The 25,141-nt window shown below is 42.9% G+C and overlaps 1 protein-coding gene across 2 annotated transcripts in view; it reads left to right on the top strand.

Moving 5' to 3' along the window:
• Positions 1-407: 407 nt before the first annotated feature.
• The window catches only part of POT1 (protection of telomeres 1), a 109,771-nt gene continuing 85,037 nt past the window's right edge, over positions 408-25,141 (top strand). The window contains exons 1-4 of one of the 2 annotated variants that reach the window (XM_083182857.1): positions 408-598; positions 678-792; positions 12,348-12,478; positions 18,624-18,914. In XM_083182857.1, the coding sequence (XP_083038983.1) occupies positions 593-598; positions 678-792; positions 12,348-12,478; positions 18,624-18,914 (543 nt within the window). In that variant the 5' untranslated portion in view covers positions 408-592. The remainder of the gene's footprint in view (positions 599-677; positions 793-12,347; positions 12,479-18,623; positions 18,915-25,141) is intronic. The other variant, XM_083182856.1, reaches the window with a different exon arrangement.

The raw sequence follows: 25,141 nt of genomic DNA, 5'->3' as shown, positions 1-25,141 counted from the left end.
TTCGTGCAGCACATCCTTTTTAAATAGGTCATGATCGCATTGAATCGCATCACACACAAATCACATGCAAATTGCATGTGATTTGCATGTAATGCGATTGGGACCAAAACGCATCATGTATGGGCAACATTACTTTGTTATACTTTTCCCCCAATCTTTTCTACTGTCATATTGATGTTCCTCTGTTGACGTAATTAACTGGTGATGGTGACAAGAGGCTTTTTTGGTCTTTTCTATACTTCGATTACTCTGCGCCCCCTGGTGGACAGCTGTATTCAAGCGCTATGATATCCTGTAGAAGGGGGGGGGGGGGGGGGGGGGGGGACAGACAGACGAACATGCCACGCATGCGTTGTTCGTGGGCTCGAGATGCGCATGTTCGAATACAAATTCTGCGACGATGACTACAACGCATGCACCTAGACGTCCAACTAAAGTGCACCGAGGCGCGCGCTTTTGAGGCATGCGCAGTACGACCCTTTGAGTCCCAGGAAGTGTTGGTACTAGGTACTGGCAGAAAGCGCCGTGCGCTGGTGATGCTGTTTTTTAAACTTTAGGCTCTGTATAAGTACAGAGCTGATCCTCCGGCAGCATGAATGTACGTGTCTGTAGGGCTGACAGGGGGATGCACGCTGTATCATGTTGTTCATTAATTGGTGTACGTTTATGTATTTTAGGTCCCTGCACAAAACTACGTTTATACTAGTCTTGATCAGTTAAAAGAAGGTACCGTAGCTAATATGTATGGAGTTGTGGCATTCTTCAAACCTCCGTATCGCAGCAAAGGAACTGGTATGTAATATACACAGCTGTATTAGCTTGTGATACGTAAACTGCACTAGAACTACTATAAGGTGTCACGGATCACTTAAACATGTTTAACCAGTCGCTTCTGCAGTGCGATATATATATATATATATATATAATTAGTTGTGGTGCACATCCCAGGTAGAAGGTATAATATGGCAGCACTATTTCAATCTTGTACTGATGACACAGGTCCACGTATTGAAGTATCAGAATTAACTCTGGTACATATTTAGTTTCACGGCGACAGCTCTAGGCTACGTTGAAAACGTAGCCTAAAGGAGCCCACACACGCACCGTTGCCGGCGGTGCGATGCTGTACGATGGGGTGCGCGCTCCCGCGGCACCTCATCGTACAGTACAAAAAGTATGTGCTGTACATACTTTTTGTACTAGCTTTTTCTAGCATCGCATGCACATCGTATGCACAAGGCATACGATGCGATGCTATGTGTGCTAGTTAAGCCCACAACGCACGCCGGGATCGGTGCGTGTGTGGGCTCCATTAGCTACGTTGTCAGCATAGCCGATGCCGCCGTGAAACTACACTGAGAGCAGGGTGGTGGGTGCTTTGTTTTATACTTACTGTCCTGCCGCTGGGGGAGCATCACGTGGTTTCCCTGCTCCCTCAGCGGCACTACGCTAATTGCGTACATTGTTCGCTGCCAGTGCCGGAGGAGGGGGACTGAACGCTGCCTATTGATGGACGCGGTGGGTAAGTATAAAGCACAAGACACACACACATTTCCCCCGCTATCCACGTCATATCCCCACTAACCACATCATATCCCCACTATCCACGTCATACACCCAGTATCCGCATCAGCGTGGAGTTGATTTTATAAAGTGTGGCGAGCGAAGCTGCGCGGGGCACGGTGGCTCACTACTAGCAGCGTGCACTGACAACCAATACATATATACAAGTGAAACAAATGAAAAATATAAACATATGTATGAAACAAGACATATATCGAATACCATAATCACATGTACTGTACATTATACAAATTAATGCTATATAAATCGATACTCAAAATAACGATTTAAAAGAGTCTCCTTATTATAAAGGCATTCGTCTTAATTATAACACTATGCTAATAATCCAGAAATAACATTACAGATAACAGGCAAATTATAAATACTCATTAAGATCTTTAGGACTAATAGTGTCCAATTTGGATTGCCAAATGTATTGTTTGTCAGTGCATGCTGCTAGTCCGATGATCGCTGATGCCAGTTTGCGGTTCTTGTCGTCTCTATCTAGTTAATAGAAATTATGCGGCTTAACAGTGCGGGCGCGACGGGCGCCGTGTGACACCTACAGAGCCGTTTGTTCATTGTTTAGTTTGTGCTTTGCACTTTTTTGGCTTCAGCTAGCCACTATAGTATAACCCCGCCCAGGGGTCCAGCGGCGTCTGGGATGCCGGACATGCAGCGTGCTAATCACAGGTTGATCTTTTATTTAAGGTAACTACAGTCTTTATTTACTGTATCCTGAAGACAGTTTTTAAATTAACGAAATGTTGATTGCATTACAGTAGTCACTGTCGTTATTTTGGAAGTTACGTGAGTGCCACTAATCTCTTTTTCTCATATAGTAGTACTGTAATATACAAATCCAAAGATTCAGAGGCACTCGGACGAAATAAAGCTTCAAGATGCAGTACTTTCAAAAAATCATAGCTGTATTAGGCACCAGGTCCCACTGTCAATACATGGCGGCAACCGTGCAAAAAGGTTGTTGATCAAGGAGTCACAATGGATTATGCGTTTAGGTACCACCAATCCGGGTGGACTAAACAAAAAGATTAATTGGAACAGCCTCATGTAATATAGTTCAACAGTCCTTTCTTGAATAATATAGTGGAGCTTTGTGTGTTCTCGCATTTATCTTTTTAGTGTAACCATGCCTATTTCTGGCCACTGTGATATGTAATGTTATGTTTACTGTATGTTTTCTATTTATTTATATTTTTTTAATTTCTATAGATGTTGGTTTGATATGGGGATGTTTGTTCAAATGATGTGCTGATTATCTGTGTATATCCTTACAGGGTGCTGACGCCTGGTGCTGCTAGGAGGAAGTCACTGTGCACCCGGTGGAACGCAAGCCAGATATCAGGTAGAACGCTCCCTGCGTTCAGGAACATGCGTTACCGGAAGTTGCAAGATGACACCTTCCGGCGTGCTGGCGGCCGGTGCCCGGCGGGGATGGAGCAGTTTTAGCACTTGGTGGGGTAAGTACTATGCTATTGTATTATTGCTGTGCCCTGATGAAGAGGTGTTGGTCCTCGAAAGCGCTTGGCGCCTAATACAGCTATGATTATTTGAAAGTACTGCATCTTGAAGCTTTACTTCGTCCGAATGCCTCTGAATCTTTGGAGATATATATATATATATATAATTTCTTCTTCTTATATAATAGCCCAGAACTGTCACTCTGTGAGTGTGTGTATAACACTGGGCGGAGTCACACACACAGTCACAGAATGAACAGGGCACCACACAATGATCTATACATTTGCACGTAGCGCAAGGGCGTGGCCTGACTGACGCAATTGCTCGTGGAAGCGGAGGAGAGAGCTACGATCCCCAGAGCCGTGCCGCGTGGTCAATCCGTCCCTGCACACATCCAGTGTGTAGTCGGGGAACCGTGAGTGCACTGAGAGGGTCTCTCTCCAGCCGCAGTTGTTGCTGCTTGCCAGTGTGGATTATATTTTATGCCAGGTGGTTTTGAAGTCCACCGCTGATGAATGCTGTGGTACGCCTGATGTACTTTAAAGCCTTTTAAAAAAATCTTCATTTAAATAAACCAGATGATATTGCACTATTGGGTGCCCTTCTCCTCTATTTTGTTTGTGTGTGTATGTGTGTATATATGTATATATATATGTATATATATATATATATATATATATATATATATATATATATATATATATATATATATATATATATATAAGCAGGGGGTCAGAGTCAGGCACTCCAAGTGAAAGAGAATTTCTTAGCCAGTGCCTTCACAGAAGAAGACAGTATAGAGAGCATAGGTGCGGCACTCTTGGCATAATAAAGAGGCAATAAACAGTTCCTTTAAATCAATGTTTCAATGTACAACACTTTTATTGGTAAGCTGCTCAATCAGAGGTCTGTCATTCAGGTGCCAACAGGGAGGGGTAAATCTGGTTAGGAAAAAAAAAACAGTTTGTATCCCTATTGCACACTGAATGAGAAATATACATATAATAATCAGATAATACAGAGATCTTGGTTGCATATATCTGCAGATATAGGGTTAAGCCCCCAGGCCGTACGTCAAGGCGTCTCTGTCACTGGGGGTCCCTAACACTGGGTATGGGTCTGGGGTGTGGGCCCCCAACATGCCGACACAGGCTGACTACTCCAGGGCAGCACACAAATGAAAGTTAGTAGGTGTTAAATAAGAAGCACATAAGTGCTATGTAGGGAGGTGAAGGTGTGATTAAAATAATACATACAATAGGGAAAAAACATAAATGTTAATAAAGTGTTAGGGTGTGCTACCCTGGAGCAGACCAGCCATACCAACAAAGGGGGAATCACACTCCCAAACCCATCCCATGCACAATAACAAATTTATGGGCCTAATAGCCCAGTGTAAGGCCACATGATAATGGCTTACAACATCTGAGAGCCAGCTTACCTGGAGATACCCCTGGCTTCTCCAATGGCACTCAGGTGTCAGCAATCCCTCCTATTGCTGACCCATCTATGCCTCTCAACTGCACAACACTTTTATTGGTAAGCTGCTCAATCAGAGGTCTGTCATTCAGGTGCCAACAGGGAGGGGTAAATCTGGTTAGGAAAAAAAAACAGTTTGTATCCCTATTGCACACTGAATGAGAAATATACATATAATAATCAGATAATACAGAGATCTTGGTTGCATATATCTGCAGATATAGGGTTAAGCCCCCAGGCCGTACGTCAAGGCGTCTCTGTCACTGGGGGTCCCTAACACTGGGTATGGGTCTGGGGTGTGGGCCCCCAACATGCCGACACAGGCTGACTACTCCAGGGCAGCACACAAATGAAAGTTAGTAGGTGTTAAATAAGAAGCACATAAGTGCTATGTAGGGAGGTGAAGGTGTGATTAAAATAATACATACAATAGGGAAAAAACATAAATGTTAATAAAGTGTTAGGGTGTGCTACCCTGGAGCAGACCAGCCATACCAACAAAGGGGGAATCACACTCCCAAACCCATCCCATGCACAATAACAAATTTATGGGCCTAATAGCCCAGTGTAAGGCCACATGATAATGGCTTACAACATCTGAGAGCCAGCTTACCTGGAGATACCCCTGGCTTCTCCAATGGCACTCAGGTGTCAGCAATCCCTCCTATTGCTGACCCATCTATGCCTCTCAACTGCACAACACTTTTATTGGTAAGCTGCTCAATCAGAGGTCTGTCATTCAGGTGCCAACAGGGAGGGGTAAATCTGGTTAGGAAAAAAAAACAGTTTGTATCCCTATTGCACACTGAATGAGAAATATACATATAATAATCAGATAATACAGAGATCTTGGTTGCATATATCTGCAGATATAGGGTTAAGCCCCCAGGCCGTACGTCAAGGCGTCTCTGTCACTGGGGGTCCCTAACACTGGGTATGGGTCTGGGGTGTGGGCCCCCAACATGCCGACACAGGCTGACTACTCCAGGGCAGCACACAAATGAAAGTTAGTAGGTGTTAAATAAGAAGCACATAAGTGCTATGTAGGGAGGTGAAGGTGTGATTAAAATAATACATACAATAGGGAAAAAACATAAATGTTAATAAAGTGTTAGGGTGTGCTACCCTGGAGCAGACCAGCCATACCAACAAAGGGGGAATCACACTCCCAAACCCATCCCATGCACAATAACAAATTTATGGGCCTAATAGCCCAGTGTAAGGCCACATGATAATGGCTTACAACATCTGAGAGCCAGCTTACCTGGAGATACCCCTGGCTTCTCCAATGGCACTCAGGTGTCAGCAATCCCTCCTATTGCTGACCCATCTATGCCTCTCAACTGCACAACACTTTTATTGGTAAGCTGCTCAATCAGAGGTCTGTCATTCAGGTGCCAACAGGGAGGGGTAAATCTGGTTAGGAAAAAAAAAACAGTTTGTATCCCTATTGCACACTGAATGAGAAATATACATATAATAATCAGATAATACAGAGATCTTGGTTGCATATATCTGCAGATATAGGGTTAAGCCCCCAGGCCGTACGTCAAGGCGTCTCTGTCACTGGGGGTCCCTAACACTGGGTATGGGTCTGGGGTGTGGGCCCCCAACATGCCGACACAGGCTGACTACTCCAGGGCAGCACACAAATGAAAGTTAGTAGGTGTTAAATAAGAAGCCCATAAGTGCTATGTAGGGAGGTGAAGGTGTGATTAAAATAATACATACAATAGGGAAAAAACATAAATGTTAATAAAGTGTTAGGGTGTGCTACCCTGGAGCAGACCAGCCATACCAACAAAGGGGGAATCACACTCCCAAACCCATCCCATGCACAATAACAAATTTATGGGCCTAATAGCCCAGTGTAAGGCCACATGATAATGGCTTACAACATCTGAGAGCCAGCTTACCTGGAGATACCCCTGGCTTCTCCAATGGCACTCAGGTGTCAGCAATCCCTCCTATTGCTGACCCATCTATGCCTCTCAACTGCACAACACTTTTATTGGTAAGCTGCTCAATCAGAGGTCTGTCATTCAGGTGCCAACAGGGAGGGGTAAATCTGGTTAGGAAAAAAAAAACAGTTTGTATCCCTATTGCACACTGAATGAGAAATATACATATAATAATCAGATAATACAGAGATCTTGGTTGCATATATCTGCAGATATAGGGTTAAGCCCCCAGGCCGTACGTCAAGGCGTCTCTGTCACTGGGGGTCCCTAACACTGGGTTTTTTTTTCCTAACCAGATTTACCCCTCCCTGTTGGCACCTGAATGACAGACCTCTGATTGAGCAGCTTACCAATAAAAGTGTTGTGCAGTTGAGAGGCATAGATGGGTCAGCAATAGGAGGGATTGCTGACACCTGAGTGCCATTGGAGAAGCCAGGGGTATCTCCAGGTAAGCTGGCTCTCAGATGTTGTAAGCCATTATCATGTGGCCTTACACTGGGCTATTAGGCCCATTGATTTGTTATTGTGCATGGGATGGGTTTGGGAGTGTGATTCCCCCTTTGTTGGTATGGCTGGTCTGCTCCAGGGTAGCACACCCTAACACTTTATTAACATTTATGTTTTTTCCCTATTGTATGTATTATTTTAATCACACCTTCACCTCCCTACATAGCACTTATGTGCTTCTTATTTAACACCTACTAACTTTCATTTGTGTGCTGCCCTGGAGTAGTCAGCCTGTGTCGGCATGTTGGGGGCCCACACCCCAGACCCATACCCAGTGTTAGGGACCCCCAGTGACAGAGACGCCTTGACGTACGGCCTGGGGGCTTAACCCTATATCTGCAGATATATGCAACCAAGATCTCTGTATTATCTGATTATTATATGTATATTTCTCATTCAGTGTGCAATAGGGATACAAACTGTTTTTTTTTCCCAATGTTTCAATGTAATTTTGTGAAATTTTCATCAGGATATACATGAATACAAAAGACATACCTTATATAACATATCCCCACCATGTGAATGTGGCCAGCTCATACAACCCCGCCTATCAGGCGGACAATGATGACATCATCGAGCTGAAAATATTTTCACCAATCCCATACCGTGCAAACCATCACCATAGTAACAGACATGTAATCAAAAAATGGAAGCATACAGTTTCTGCAGAGAAAGAGTTACATTATTAGCAAGAATATTATGTATCACACAGCTTCTAGTGTACAGAGAGATCAGGTAAATACAATGTAATAATGGGTATTAACGGAACACATTAAAGTTAAGTTGTTCATTTAACCCTTTGGGAGATACAAGATCAAGGCGGAAGATCCACCTTGCTTCACATTGGAGCAATTTGAGGGGGCGATTGCCACCTCGAAGAGAGGGGGGTATACAATCAATGACTCGGAATCTCAAACTATTGAGAGGATGATGGAGTTGTTTTTTCTCTAAGGCAGCCCGAATAGCGTTGCGATGCTGGGCAATGCGCTCTTTGATTTTCCGCTGTGTTTTGCCTATACTGTATAAACCAAACTGCACGGGCAGATTTTTTGATAAACAACAAATGATGAAGTGCAATCAAAATGATGATGAATATATATATATATATTAATATAAAAAATTGTTTCAGAATATGGTTAGCCTGAGTTTTGCCCAAGAGTACATTTTCAATAATTCCTACTACTACTAGAAAACTAATTAAATATTCCAAATTGTCTAGACGTACCTTGAAGCTACAAAATAATGAGACTGCTGAAGTATAATAAGTTAACATTAAAAAGCATTTAAGTGTATTTAAGACTGGAAGAAATAATGGGAATTTCAAGATGGCACTGTGACTGTATTTCTCTCTTAAAATGCTGCTTTTAAAAGGTAGACTTAACCCCATACACAATAAAAAGGCTATTGTTCACAATATCGTCTAGTGTGTACATTCAAATTCATAAACGATGCATGCTTCCGCTTGTCATTAACAATGATTGATGTCTTCCAAACATGCAGGTCAATTTGGCAATATAGCCAAGCGACCTACATGTTTTGCGTGTCTGGGCAACATCACTGATAGTGGCCGATATCGCTCAGTGTGTACCGATAATATCGACTGCTCGCAGCCGATATGGTTATATTTGCCATGATCCCCAACAGTTAGTGTGTATGGGACAAAGGGCGGGATGTATCAACATACATCCCCGCCCTTCGCACGGCAGCCGCCGCGATGCTACCGCATATGTACTAACATATGCGGCCAGCATCGGGCTGCGGTAACGGAGACCCCCGCGATACCTGTGATGTGGGCTGCGGGGGTCTCCGTCACCTCCCGGCGGCTGCCAGCGTCCCCCTGCGTCTCCTCCTCCCCCCTGAAGCCGGATGTCCTCCCGGCTGTCACACCAGGGGGAGGAGGAGGTTAAAGGAGGACGGGAGGGGGGGCGGCGCGCGGACGGCGTACGTCGGGCGGCGAAAGAAGCCCATAGGCTTCTATAGGGTATCGCCACCCTCTGGGTGGCGATACCCTGGCCTGCGAAAACGGGGCGAACCGGTGATAGTACATAGGAAAATGCGGTAAAACGGGGGTTTTACCGCATTTTCCCTTTAGTACATCCCGCCCTTATTGAGACATTTCCTAAATCTGTTATGGATAGCATAGCAACCATACAGACTAAATGTGGTTAAACTGGGCATCCACATATTTACTGGGCATATATAGTCATTTAAACTGTAGTATATATTTTCTCATTTAAAAAAAAAAAAAAGTTTCATTGCCATACTTTATAGGAACTTGGTTGTAGAGCACCATTTTTTTAAATACAGTGACACAATATGGGGAAATTTAATTGTAGTTTGTAAATAGGAGATGTGTTTTATACTATACCTGGAATCCGTGTTCTTGCGATCTCCAGTTCTGAATTGAAGCGGAGTCTATTATATCTGGAATTTGGGCATTGTATCAAGCACTGGCTGGTACAGCATAACATGAACAATTCTTCTTTATTACACATGTGCCATAAGCACTATCATACAGTTCATAAACAGGACACAGATATACTGTAATGACGTCATGAAATGTCTAAAGTTACCATTACATTCTAAACTGGTATTCTAATTGGTCCATTTAATGCCTTTATGCCTTACCATGCTCATTGTAATGGAAAGTGTCTTCCTTGCTACTGATAACATTGTGGGCCCCATTTATTAACAAGACTTAGCTATTTAAAACTTGTTGCATATGATAAATGGTGCTCCAGCCAAACAGCTGTCAACTGTCATATATTTGAAAAATGACAGTTGGGTGCAGATTTATAAATGGGCCCCATATAAGGTACTGCCAATTATCTCTTAAGCTGTGTACGCACTATGGATTCGGTATGAAATCCCAACGGTCAAAATCCCGACAGGGTCATAATACCGACAAGGACTAAATCCCGACAAGGTCAAAATCCCGACATTTAAAATCCAGACAAGGTCAAAATCCCGACATTTAAAATCCCGACAAGGACAAAATCCCGACATTTAAAATACCGACGAGGTCAAAATACCGACATATAGAATGTACAGGTGAAACAGTCAACATGCCTTTCCGTCGACAGGTCGCGAGTTCGACATGGGTTTTTTCACTGTTTTTTTTACCCGAATGTCGACAGGGACACAGTTGGAAGTGAGCTGTAGCCCAAGTGGATGGTAGGGCATGAATGGATGGTCATGCTCTAGTGGATGGTAGGGCATGAAATACCGCCTATCGGCAAATGTCGGGTCAAAAAACAGTGAAAAAACCCATGTCGACCTCGCGACATGTTGACGGTTTCACCTGTACATTCTATATGTCGGGATTTTGACCTTGTCGGTATTATGACCCATTCAGGATTTTTACTGCATCCCCACACTATACCAGGCATGTCCAAACTATGTCCCTCCAGCTGTTGTGAAACTACACATCCCAGCATGCATTGCAATAGTTATAGCATTCCCTAATAGCAAAACTGTGGCAAGTCATGATGGGACTTGTAGTTTCACAACAGCTGGAGGGCCATAGTTTGGACATGCCTGCACTATACGATACTTTCTTTGAGCGATATCAACGGTGATGTACCTTGAGCTCCCAGGCAAATGATCTAGTGTATACACATATAGTGGAGGACATTAACTATATGCACAATATATTATATTGTTAACAATGTATCATATAGTGTGTACGCACCTTTAGGATTCCACTGTACATCTAATACCAGGTTTTGTACAAGCAGGCACAGAAAAGTAGGCCTCTAAAGGGGAACCTTTTTGGTGTGGGGGAAAAATCCTTCGGGGGCCATATGTAAAAATTTCTCTTACAAATTGTCCTACTGCAGCCGTCCCACGCACAGGTGGCTGCCGCTGAATAGGACTGACAGTCTCCAGGTGCTGTTGATTAAGAGGAATCTCATGAGAACTACCGACCTCTTGCGAGAATTACCCTGTACTTGACTCCCAGCAAAGCCGCGGGACGGGTGTGTGGGCCACTCAGACTGGCTATGGGGGCCGCATACGGCCCCCGGGCCTGAGGTTCCCCACCCCTGCCATACACGGTACAATGGTGCTGTGTGGTGTGACGCATGCTCCCATGGGCATCCCATCGCACAGCACATAAAGACTGTGCAGCCCATGCTTTTAGTACTAGATTGCATCGTATCTAGTACAAAAAGTATGGTGCTGTAGCACATTGTATGCTTTTTGTACTAGGTGCTATGCAATATACTGTAGTATAAAAGCACAGAGTTCATCGCACAGTGTATGGGCACCTTTAGTCAGGAAATATGCATGTTTAAAGAGCTGCATGAATAGAATCTTCTTTTCAACCTCAATGGGGCCCAACACGAGAATTACAATTGTATGCTATGTAGAAATGAAATCATTAACGCTATGGTGACACACCTGTTCTAAGGTGTATTGTCGAATGCAGAAGCTTTACTTTCTTGCAATGCAGTTCTCTCTCCTACTGCTTGCAGTTTTTTTTTTTTTTATACAGGCATTCATTATTACATTGCTTCTTTGTTACAGTTATTATCAGTTATTTATATGGTGCACACATATTCCACAACCTAAATATTTGACCATTCAGTATGAATGAGCTAATGCAGTGGTTCCTACACTTTGAATATTGGCACCCCGAAATATCCGCATTAATTTCACGGCACCCCTAGACCAAACAATTCTAATTGATAAAATCAGAAAAAAATATAAATGTAAGTAAATTGTGTTTTTATATCTCCAATCTTAATGTCAGTTATGTGGTAACATATAAGATTCCCTTTTGTTTGTCCACAATTTGCCTATTACATTGCTCATAAATAATTTGAATTGGTTATGGACCTCTAATCCAGAGCACCCCTGCAAGTCTTCCAAGGTGCAATGACTGGTAGGGAACCACTGAGCTAATGGAAAGCTAAACCAGAGTAACTGAGTATTTTAAGGGGTCTGATTCAATTAAGTGCAATAAGAATAATGCCAGGAAGGATCGGATTCAAGCAAAGTAACTATAAGATGGTACTCTGTACTGCAGAAGTTTCCATATCAAGATGAAGTAGATTGGCCAGTACGTATAATTATAAGTGCCTATTTAAAACAATTGCGGTGTTCTTTAAAGATTGTTTGCCAATGTTATTCAGCTTCAGTGTGCATTATTATTTTTATTTTAAAGTGCACCATATTCCATGGACCATTACATCAGAGCAAGGGAAATATTATATAAACAACAATTCATTATCAACTTGTACAGTATATATGTGTGAGAAATTACTTGTTTATTTAGAATAAGGAAAAGGGGTGTAAATAAGCACATCATAGATGAAATTGTAAGTGCAGATGTTTTTGTTTTTTTGTTTTTAGATTTTTGCTCTGTTGTTACAATTGTTGATCAATCAAATGTCAAACTGAAATGCACATTTTTCAATGGAAATCCAGAAGCACTCCCAAAAATCTATAAAATTGGTGATATTGTGCGGTTTCACAGATTAAAGGTATGATTTTTAAACTGTTTAAAACATGCTAATCCTTACCATTCACTATATTTAACTATAAATATATGGAACTAACATGCTATATCTAGGAACTCTGACGATTTACCAAAGGCAATGGGCCAGATGCAATAAGCTTCAAAAGTGATTAAATGGAGAATGATAGACAGCCAATTCGCTCCTACCTGCCATGTCAGGGTATTCAATCTGTGGGGGGTATTCAATCGGTGTCGTGCTCCCGCAGCCATCTCCCTACGGGAGAGATGACTGCGGGGCCCTATTCAATGCTGTCTTCCCCGACAGCATTGAACAGGGGTTCTCGGCAGAACGAGCCCGACAGCACAAGCTGTCGGGCTCGTTCTGCCGAGAAAAGCCGGAAATAGGCGAGCTCCTAGCCGGAGCTCGTCTATTTCCGTCCTCAACTCGCGGCCACGCCCCCTTCTCACCGCTCGGCGGCCGGGACATTGAATCCCAACTGCCGAGCTCCAGGCGAGCAAAACGAGTACGGGACAGGGTCATGGTTGTCGCTCTAGCTCGACAGCCGTGCCCCTGACATTGAATACCCCCCTGTGTATGAAAATGTCAGGCACGAGATGATTGGCTGGTTGTTTATCACTCCCTATTTTATCCCTATTTTATCACTTTTGAAGCTTAGTGCATCTGACCCATTGTCTTGTATTCTCCATATCGTTTGGAAGGAACTTCAGCAACCAAGAATGCTCCATTATGGGCAAATATTAGTTTAGATTATGAAATTTAAGTACAATATAAATGTATTTATTAACAGTTTCTTATATAGCGCAGCAGATTCCGTTGCGCTTTACAATAGTAGACCGTGATAAAACAAACTGGGTAACAACAGACAGACTTGGAGGTAGGTTGCAGGACAGTTTAAATAGATTGTACTGATTACTCCATGTGTTTAATGTTAATTAATAGTTTCTCTATGTGTGAAAGCAGAAGCTTGGGATACTTGCAATAATATATTATTATGCCATGATCTTTTTTTTTTTTTAGACAAATAGTCCTCTAAATAATGAGAGGAATTTAAATTCCTCCAAATAAAATGATGACCACTTCTACAAACAAGTAATTAATTGCCTCTTATTTGCTACTTTTATAGGATACTAGTTGAAAGCCTGTCAAGTTTGAAACAGATCAGTCCCTTACATACAAAATTGCACTTGCCTGTATATCCAGATGCCCACCGGTGTTGTTTAAGGGAGGCCCCCTGTATTGACGTCATCCTATTCTGACAGATATATGAAGCATGCAGGGGGCCATTATACCTATCAACAGTGTACGATCAACAGTGTACATATTACCATAGTAACTAAGATAACTAACATAATCTATTGCACAAAAAAATAAGGTACTTGTGTATTTGCAGGGCACCCACTAAGCTATTTGTTTAGTAGGCTATTCTGCGTAGTGGAATCTCATCGCATGGCACATTTTCGTGCCATTTGATGCGATCTCACTAGTTAATTTATTCACTGCACCCTGACCGCGGTTCGCATAGCATCACACACAAAATCGCATACGATTTAGCACAACACCCCCAGTGTACACGTCTGTGATGACAATGGGATTTAGCACACCCCCACTATCCACATCACCCCGAAACGTGGTGAGCGCAGCGTGCCCCGTGAGGGGACGCGTAACGCGTTCTCCCGACCTTTTCATACCCCCACTATCCACGTCGGCGTGGAGTTGATTTTATAAAGTGTGACAAGCGCAGCGAGCCACCGAGCCTGAAATGTGGCGAGAGCATGCGGATTACTTTGCATGTGTTCCGCATCTCCGCTGCGCTCGCCACACTTTATAAAGCCTACGTGGATAGTGGGGGTATGAAAAGGTTGGAAGGACGTGTAACGCATCCCCTTGTGGGGCTCGCTGCGCTCGCCACGCTTCGGGCTGGTGTGGATATTGGGGGTGTTTAAGAAACACATTCACACCTGGATTTTACTTAATAATAAAAAATAAAATATCAAATTAACAAATTACAATAATAATAATTAATCAAGAACAAAGAATATAATAAGAGTCATTCTTCTAATTCTGCATCAGCCTTTGGAAGAAGAGAAAGTGCATACAGAATATGCTCAAAAGCCTTTTCTGCACCGACAGTCTTTCATCAGATATATTCCTGTAGGTAGGAGTCAAGATTCTGGCGCGCAGTGCCTCCTTGACACTTGTTGTGCCATTTACAGGATCCCCAAAGGTGCTCAATGTTTTGTGTGTGAACCCCAGTCTCTGGATCTACAAAATTAAACCGGTGGTTCATCCGAGCATCATGGTACCCTGCCTGCTCCAGCTGCTCGCCATTCTAGGCACGCCAGCAATCGTAGTAGATAATAGTCCCCGGTTTAATGTATTGGTTGATGGCAGCCATCAGGGTCCTGGCGTCACGTCTTTGTACAGGTGTCACAAAACACTCACCGGTGTCTCTGGAAATGCCTCTGAATAGCCACTGTTGAGGCAGCATCTGTCCCACGTGACTTTTCCCCTGTACAAAGAGGCTCTCCTCGACTTCAGTGATTTTCCCTGGACCTCCAATACGGTGTTGGGGCTGTGACATTATGTCCACGGTGCAGGCCTCACGCATCATTATTGTATAGCACCGTTGTTTTATTCGACAACTGAAGTTGCCGCTCACAGAAAGATATACTTGTGAGCTCCTCCGCCCATGAATAAATAAATCGTATAAGCGTAAGAGAAGGTAAATGTCAACCCGGGAACCAATGTGCCGCACGGAGGCTCACCTTCTTATGACACGTTTTAATATGGCAGAGCCACTTGCACTCCTTCTTTTTTAAGCGCATTGGGTATCCATTAACACAAGTTTGTGTCACTGGCAGCAAATGGTGCTGCTGGAAAAAACTACTGCTGCCTCCTCTGTCTGCGGCAAGTTGAACATTGTGACAGGTTCTGCAGCCATTACGCAGTCACTTCACCTTCAGCTCTGACTGAATATGACAGGTAGCGGGAGCACTACGCCACTTCTGGCTGCCTACTGTATCTACGCTGCACGCGCGAACACTACGCTGATTCTGACAGAGCCGCTACGCTAACTGTGTAATGGGTGCCATGCTAATATACAAGTACCATATTAACTAGTGAGATCGCATCGCACGGCACAAAACCGTGCCATAAGATGCGATTTCACTATGCCTGCGTACGTATACAAATTGGGCGCCCTGCTAATGCACAACCCTCAATATACTAAAGAAGATAAGGAAAAAAAAGAACAACATTACTGAACATGTTCAAATGCACTTTTGCAGATTATATATATTCACCCCTGAAAAGAGGAAGTGACAGATCAACACGGCTTTTACAAGCGGAAAGCCATTGGACCTATATCCTGTATTATCATGTAGTGTTCAAGATTGGTTACTAATACCATTCAGTGTGCTAGAGGATCCTGTCTTGCTTTACTTACTCAGTATTAACCCCTCCCTTGCATGCACCTGAATGGTATTACTGAACTAATTTGAGCATCTACCACTATCTGTATGTATATCAAGGATATAGGTCCAATGGCTTTTGGCTTGTAAAAGCCTTGTTGATCTGTCACTCCCTCTTTTCAGGGGTGAATGTGGTCGATGATTTTGTAGCGCAGTGAGGTCAGAAAATGCCAAGCCACAGGGCACCCTGTGGCCAATTGTATTGGCTATTTTAATATTCGACTTAGATTACGATAGAGTCTTATTCAAGGTGGATTCTCTGGCATCTAGTGGAACCTCAGACCCCATACAGCTGTACCACGAGTGGTTAAACTTAAAACGCAAAGAAAAGGATTTGTCTGTGATAATAGTTATCCGATCTGACTATGTACGGGACAAAAAAAATCCCTTGCGGTTTCCACATTAATAATGTCCCTACAATATCCCCTTCTGTCGTGTATGGGCTTCTATATTGAATAAACGTTCCTTTGACCTGATGGGAGCATTTATTGAAGAAGCTTCACGTTGACCATCATTCGCAATAAAATTGCACCGTTTGAAACGCTACATAATGATACACTTATTAAAGACACTGCAACTAACTGGATGGGAAAGATCACACTCCAAGTGGAGAAATACAAAAAAGATCTTATCAATTTTAAAGAAGAGTAATAAAGATAAAGTCAACAGTGACTATGATAAACACCTGGTTTACCCCTGGCTGATGGTTAAGAGAATTGACGTCACTTCCCTTAATTTTTTATTTTATATTTTTCTAGATTCAATAGAGCCGGGCTAGACTCTAAGACTTCAAAGGACTCAGATAACACTATTATAAGCCATGGTCAACTCCCTTTTAGGACCAGGATCCAGTGGTCAAACAGCTGCAGGTCGAGAAAATACACAAGTGGGGGGGGGGGGGGGGATACAACCAAAATGGTATCCAAAGAACTAATTTTTAAGCTATCGAATAGGCCATTAACATTTATGGAACTCATCCACAAAAATGGACCCGTTTAAAGGTCAAGCAGTAAAAACTACATCGCCAACTTAAACTACGGGAATTTTTCCAAGGTAAACAAACAGAGGAAAATCAAGCTTTGGTACCACCTTTATATCTAGCAAAAATACAAAAAAAATCCAAGTTTGATCCGGTTTCGTTGAATCCATCGATTAAAACATATTGCCACCTGATTGAACAAAACATTGCACACCTAAACACTATATCTTGACCAGGAGACTCGAATTTCACCAAAGGAAAATGGCAGGCTTTAAACACACTCCTCAACGATCTTTCTATTCCCATCAGGCCCACCGACAAAGAAGTACTGAATACCATGGGCTATGTCCAGGAGGCAGAGAGACAGATTACGCTAGTTATCTTAGTTACTGTGTAACATGTACACTGTTGATTGTTTCATACTGATTAGGTGTACTGGCTCCCTGCGTGTTTCCTCCATCATCTTCTCTTATATTCACCAATGCATTTCTGTTTGGGAAAAACCTTTTTCAAGCAAAAACACTGTTAATACAAGGGGTCACTATACCATAATATTGGACCTGTGAGAGAACCAAGAGACATATGTGACTACTTTCTTGGAGACCCGGGATCTTGTAAGAAAAGACTCTTTACTGAAATCTTTCACATAGCCTTGATTATAAGGCCATATATGCCATTTCACTTTTGTCCAAGGTATATGAGGTATACTTTTGACGGTGGAGTTTGACCATTGGAGGATCTTTTCATATGTTCTATCTTGTCGCCTAAGACTAAGGCCCCATTCTGATATGAAGCAAATATATATAGGTCATTATCCTGGTATACTCGCAAAGGCAAATTCCTTCTCAAATGGACAGGATTCAGTATGAAATCCCGGCGTTCAAAATCCCGAGGCTGGAATCCTGACTGCCGAAATCCCGACCGCCGAAATCCCGACAAGGGGGGGACGTGGATCGCGCCCCCCCCCCCCCCCTTGCGGGCTCGCTGCGCTCGCCATGCAGCGGACCCGGTGCCGAGCGTAGCGGTCGGGATCCCGGCATTCAAAATCCCGACGCTGGAATCCCGACCGATGAAATCCCGACAAGGGGGAGACGTGGATCGCACCCCCCCCCCCTGCGCTCGCCACGCTTATTTATTCTCCCACCAGGGGTGTTGTGGACACCCACGGAGGGAGAAAGTGTCTGGATTTCGGCGGTCGGGATTCCAGCGTCGGGATTCTGAACGCCGGGATCCCGCCCGCCGGGATTTAAACTGCATCCCAATGGAAAAAACCATGTGCACGGCAGGTGGGGCAAATGTAACTTGTGCAGAGAAAATTAGATTTGGGTGAGTTATTTTGTTTCTGTGCATGGAAAATACTGATCTGCTTTATATTTACACTGCAATATAGATCTCACTTTGAAGTAAAACCCCACCCAAATCTAATTCTCTCTGCACATGTTACATCTGCCCCCCTGCAATGTACATGGTTTTGTCCATTTTTTTTTTTCTTTGAGGTATACTTGTTTGCCACGTCTACACTCCAACGACCAGCACTGAACACTCCATCCAAGTTAACGATTATATATCCCAAGAGGGAGCGCTTTATCTGACTAAAGAAAATAATACAAAGCCATAATATAAATAAATTGACGCCTTGTGTTTATAATCTTGCCAAAGTCTGATATTGCAGAAATCAAGTTTTCCTTTTTGCTTCTAGATTCAAAAGTTCAACAGTGATTTTCAAGGCATTAGCAGTAGTGGATTTTCAGCTCTCGTGTTTGATGGTGCTATTGGCGCTCCATTGTCACCAAGAACTTCTAGTATATCTTACAGCTTTACTGCAGAAGACCAGAAAACCGTAGAAACCTTACGAGATTGGCAAAAGGGGCAACAGAACTTCTCTGAGTCTAGACTGAAGCTGTCAGATATTCAGCAAGGGCAGTATTTTAACTTAATCTGCCAGCTTGTTGGTAAAGCAGAGGTTGATAAATCATCCTATTTGCTTAAGGTAAGCTTATAGTAACGCAATATATTTTCTCCTTGCTTTTTGTTTCTCGAACAAAAAAATTATTTGTTAACCTGTAACACTTGGAACGCAGTGACATGGATATATGTGATTGGACAGTAACAAAGGCTTTTTATTTAAAATCTGGATGTTGCATTGTGCTAAATATGAAATGATGCATTGAATAACTATTCAGGCCTTGAATTTGTCTTTCTCTTTTGTTTTATCACCTATGTATGCTACCATTTCGGAAACCATGCTGCTGCAGATATAGGTGTGTCCATGGTCAGCTTCCTGTGAGCAGGTCGCACGTGGGACTGCATGCATCCTGTTTGCGGCAACAAGCACCCATGCAACTTTATGGATTCTGAGTGCCATGCATGGAGTAAACAACCTGCAATTCCTATGGCTAAGCTGCATGGGTGAGCCAGGACACATCTGTATCATGCAGCTCAAAATTTGGTTACATTAATAACACTGAAAACAACAGTCAAGTAAAATAGCCTTCTCTCTATTTTTGTGGCTATTGAACAGCATTGTGATGTAGCCTTCATCTCTCTACGAAAGGCCTTTTAAATATTAGGCAATGCAAGTGTGTATGCACTGAGTGTTTTTTGTTGTTGTTGTTGTTTGTTTTTTCCCCCATCATGGCTCTGCATACACGCTGGGGAAAAAATGCACCTTTTTAGCCCATCTGGGTCAGCAGTTGTGGTGTAAGGATATAATTGTCAGAAATGAAAACCTGTCTGAATTTAAATGCCAATATTTTTTTTTTTTTTTCAATAATAGATTTTTATTAGGTCTTCAGAGAAAAGTACAAAGTACAAATGCATATACAAGGACATGAGCGATACTCAAACACGGCAGTGTAAAAAAGTTTGTTTCGCAAGTGGATCACCCATTAATCTGGTTGGACAATGTCAAGAAGATATATAGCATTTTTATAATCGCCCTTAGGGACCTACAATTTTTCAATTTTAATATAACCATTAGTAAATACAAACTTGAAAGGTATCAAATATATATAAAAGAAAAAGAGGGGGGACCCGAGGGCACTGCGGGGGGTGCGGTCACCCGGTGTGGGCACCGGGCGACCGAGGGCAGCACCGTCGGAAGGGGACGCGCACGTCACCTTCCGGCATACAGATGGCGCGGGTCAGGGGATGGCGGCTGGCGTCGCCATCGCCATCCCCTGCAAAGATGAATCCCGCTACATCTGTATGTGTGGAGGCTAATTGAAGGCTGAGAAGTTCCACCTGTCGTTGCTAAACATAGAGAGGTTCTGCGATTCCCTATATTCACACCACTTCAGCCACTTGAGGTGAATCGATGAGGCGACAGGTGAGTATTGAACATTTGCAGTTTCGAAGAGGAAGTGGTTATGGACCTTATTCACAATATGGTTGATTGAAGGTATGTCCGTGGATTTCCAGTTATGGCCTATAGCTGCTTTTGTAGCTATTAGGATATGTCTTAAAATATATAAGTCTCCCCCACCTAAATGTTCATGCAGGTGCAGTAGCGCTACCACCGGGTCTAGCTGGATGCTGGTTCTAATTACTGCGCTAATAAGATCAAAGATTTCTATCCACAGGGAACGGATCTTTGGGCACTCCCAGAAGATGTGGAAGATAGAACCCACCTCGCCACAATTCCTCCAGCATAAATCTGAGATATTCGGCCATATGGCATGGAGTCTCTTGGGAGTGAAATATGTCCTATGACAAAGTTTATAGAACATTTCAGCGTGTTGCGAGCATTTGGACATTTTAAAACCTGAGTAGAGGATAGAGTCCCATGTCTCTTCGTTCAGGGAAGTATTAAGGTCGGATTCCCACTTTAATTGGGCAGGTAGTTTCCCTTGCTTAGTTGTAGATACTAGGAAGTTGTACCACCTAGAGATGCCACCTTTGTGCGATTGGGGAGATAGCTTAGAGGTGAGTATTTTAGATGTAGGGAGTCCTACTGCGGAGCCTGTGCTAGTAGCCATAAGCCAGTGTCGAATATGTAAGTATTTATAGAATTCATTCTTATGTAACCCGTATTTTCCCTGGAGCGAGGAGAATTGCATGAGAGACCCGGCCGAGGGAGGATATGCCCGCCGAGGTCCAAGACTCTAGATGTAGATCAGGGATTAGTTTGGAGATAGAGTTAAGGGATAGCTCCGCGCTTGGCAGAGACATCTCTTTTGTCCCAGCGATCACCTCGTTCCATACCTCCAGGGTTGCCTTGACTGCTAGTCCCAGCTACGGTCTATGCGGAATAGCCCGGGCAGGGAGCCAGCATAGGTCTACTAGTGGTATGATTGGGGAAAGGGACCGTTCCTAAATGCCAATTTTTATATTTATAAAAATATAAATAATTGGTCAGCAGCGGCTGGCTTCGTTCCTATAAGGGTGCATAAATGGTTGTGAGCTGGACTCAACTGTAAGTTAAGAGGATTAACCCCTTCCTGACACAGCATGTTTTTGCCTTCCTGACAGAGCCCTTTTTTTCAAATCTGACATGTATCACTTAAGTGGGGATAACTTTTTTTTGCTTTTACTTATCCCAGTGATTTTGAGATTGTTTTCTCGTGACACATTGTACTTCAAATTAGTGGTAAATTTGGGTCGATACAGTCTGTGTTTTTTTGTGAAAAATACCAAAATGTCGTAAAAAAATGGAAAATTTAGCAATTTGCAAAATGTTAAATTTTCTGCTTGTGAGACAAATAATCATACCACTCAAAATAGTTAATAACTAACATAGACCATATGTCTACTTTATGTTTCCATCATTATTTCAACTTCCTTTTAATTTTTTTGGACACTAGGAGGCTTACAATATGAATAGCAAATTCTCAAATTTTCAAGAAAATTTCAAACACTGATTTTTTTAGGGACCAGTTCAGTTCTGATGTGACTTTGAGGGACTTGTATGTGAGACACCCCCATAAATGATGCCATTTCAAAAACTGCACCCCTCACAGTATTCAAAACAGCATTTTGGAAGTTTGTTAACCCTTTAGGTGTTTCACAGGAATTAAAACAAAGTGTAGGTGAAATTTCAAAATTTCATTTTTTTTTGCAGATTTGAAATTTTAATACATTTTTCTAAGGAACACCGTAGATTTTACTAGAGAAATGTGACTAAAAATTGATTCCCCCAATTCTTTTGTTTTCATAAATATCCTATATGTGGCCCTAGTGTGCACGTTGACCAAACTACAGGCTTCATAATAGAAGGAGCACCTACTTGATTTTGGAGCCTCCTTTTTATGAGATTATTTTTTAGGCACCATGTAGGTTTCTAGGCACCATAAGATGCTAAAATTTAGGAACCCCCCCACAAGTGACCCCATTTTGCAAACTACACCCCTCAGGGAATTCATCTAGGGGTATAGTGTACATTTCAAACCCCCAGGGGTTTCACCAATTGTGGTACAACTGGGCAGTGAAAATGAAAAATTAAATTTTTTACACAAAAATGCAGTTCTGGCTCAAAATTTTTCATTTTCACAAGGAATGAAGGAGACAAAGCACCCCAAAATCTGTGCCCCAATTTCTCCCGAGTACGGCAATGCCTCACATGTGACCAAAAAATACCATTTGGGTGCATGGCAGGACTCAGAAGGGAAGGAGTGATTTTGGGATTTTGCAGCTCAGATTCTGGTGGAATGTTGGTGGGTGCTATGTCGCATTAGCAAGACCCCCAAAGCACCAATACAGTGGAACCCCCCCACAAGTGACCCCATTTTGCAAACTACACCCCTCAGGGAATTCATCTAGGGGTATAGTGTACATTTCAAACCCCCAGGGGTTTCACCAATTTTGATACAACTGGGCAGTGAAAATGAAAAATTAAATTTTTTTACACAAAAATGCAGTTCTGGCTCAAAATTTTTCATTTTCAGAAGGTATGAAGGAGAAAAAGCACCCCAAAATCTGTGCCCCAATTTCTCCCGAGTACGGCAATGCCTCACATGTGACCAAAAAATACCAGTTGGGTGCATGGCAGGACTCAGAAGGGAAGGAGTGATTTTTGGATTTTGCGGCTCAGATTCTGGTGGAATGAATGGTGGGTGCTATGTGGCATTAGCAAGACCCCCGAAGCACGGTGAAATTATGAACCTAATAATCCATAGATGTGTGGTATATTTTAAAACACTCCTTTATACATAGGCCGGGTTTGTCGGGGCAAGTGTCACACTGGAAAATAGTTTGCTTTCTTATTCCCTTTTTATAGCAAACTTTGCACCTTTTTTGTGTCCTGCCCTTTTTTCCAGTGGAGGGGATTTCATCAGGAAAATGCTGCCCTGGTACAATACGGGGGCCAGTACTAGAAGTACTGGGGCCCTCTGCCTGCTGGTTCCCAAATATTAGGCCCTTTATGACTTCCTCTTGAAAGTGCATAAATGTCCCCCTCTGGCCGGTAGAACGGAATAGCACGTAAGCGTTATACAGTGCCATCTGGATGATATACACGGCCAGCTTCTTGTACCAGATTTTTGTTTTCCGCAGGGCACTGTACGGCTTCAGTACCTGATCTGAAAGATCCACTCCGCCCATGTACCTATTGTAATCCAGGATACAATTAGGTTTTGAGGTGTGGGTACTGGTACCTCGTACAGGGACGGAGGTGGTACTGTCTCCGTGAATTGTTGTCAGTATAAGGACATCCCTCTTGTCCTTATATTTGACCAACAACATATTTTCGGTGCATATTCCCCTGCTTTCACCCCTTCTCATTACTTGGGCAATGTGCGTTTTTGGGAGGCCTCTTTGGTTCTTGCGCACAGTACCGCAAGCTGCTGTACCTCTTGAACCAAGGGCCTTAAACAGGGGGATGCTAGTGTAAAAGTTATCCACATAGAGGTGATAACCTTTATCCAGGAAGGGGTGCACTAAATCCCAGACAATTTTTCCACTAACACCTACGAGGGAGGGGGGGCATTCTGGCGGTTCAATTCTTGAATCCTTCCCTTCATATACCCTAAACATGTGGGTGTACCCTGAGGTGCTTTCACACAGCTTATACATTTTTATGCCATACCTTGCCCTCTTACTGGGAAGGTACTGGCGGAATTTAACCCTTCCTTTAAAATGTATAAGGGACTCGTCAATACAAATAAATTTTTCAGGGATGTACATCTCTGCAAATTTGGCACTGAAATGATCAATGACCGGCCTGACTTTGAATAGCCGGTCAAAGGTGGGATCATCTCTGGGTGGGCACTGTGCATTATCGTTGTAATGCAAAAATTTAAGGATCATCTCAAAACGAGCCCGAGTCATGGCCATACGGTAAAATGGGGTGCTGTACAGAACATCTGTACTCCAATATTGCCTAATTTCTGGCTGTTTTACTATGCCCATATGAAACACCAGACCCCAAAACGTCATCATCTCTACTGCATCTACAGGGGTCCACCTAGCAAATGATGACGTGGGGTTTTGAGCAATAAACTGCTGGGCATATAAATTAGTTTGGTCCACCATTAAATTTATAAAATCATCAGAGAAAAATAATTTGAAAAAGTCAATTTCTCTGAGACCTGTGGAATCAAATTGGATTCCTGGGATGGCCAAAAACTCAGGAACCTGGGGCTCAAAATTGTCTGGTGGTGGGGTCCATACTAGATCAATTATTGGGGGGGGGTCTCAGCTGCTCTACGGGGGCGTCTTTGAGGGGGTCCCTCATCACTAGAGGAGGAAGAGGAGCTTAAGATGAATCCTTCAAATTCCCCGCTTGCCTCACTGGCTGTGTCAGAGTCAGAGGCAAGCATGGCATATGCCTCCTCCGCTGAATACATTCTTCTGGATGACTGGGATGACATTTGGGATGCCATTTTTATTTTTCTGTTTCTGGTAGTGAAATGTTTCAACACGTGTATAGTGTAGGGGGGGTACAAACTTTATTTCAACCAGGGGGGTATGTAGTGTGTAGTGTGTATGTAGTGCAGAAAAAAAAAATACTTTATACAGGAATTTGATCCCAATAAAAAAAAAAAAATTGATGGGGTTAAAAAAAAAAAAATTGAAGGGGTTAAAAAAAAAAAAAAAAAGGTCCTGCGACAAAAATTGAGCACAGATGTTGGTCAGTAACGTCCGTCACTGAACAGCGCTCAAAGGCAACAGGAATTTGATAAAAAAAAAAAAAATAGATCAACCCTGTGCCGAAAAAGCTGATCAGTGATGTACGTCACTGATCAGCGCACAGTGGCCACAGGACACCCACAAAATCACAGT

The sequence above is a fragment of the Crinia signifera genome, chromosome 4, assembly GCF_055691185.1.
Source record: "Crinia signifera chromosome 4, ASM5569118v1, whole genome shotgun sequence".
NCBI lineage: Eukaryota > Metazoa > Chordata > Amphibia > Anura > Myobatrachidae > Crinia > Crinia signifera.
Note: the sequence above shows the minus strand (reverse complement) of the source record. Positions and strands in the feature narration are given on the sequence as shown.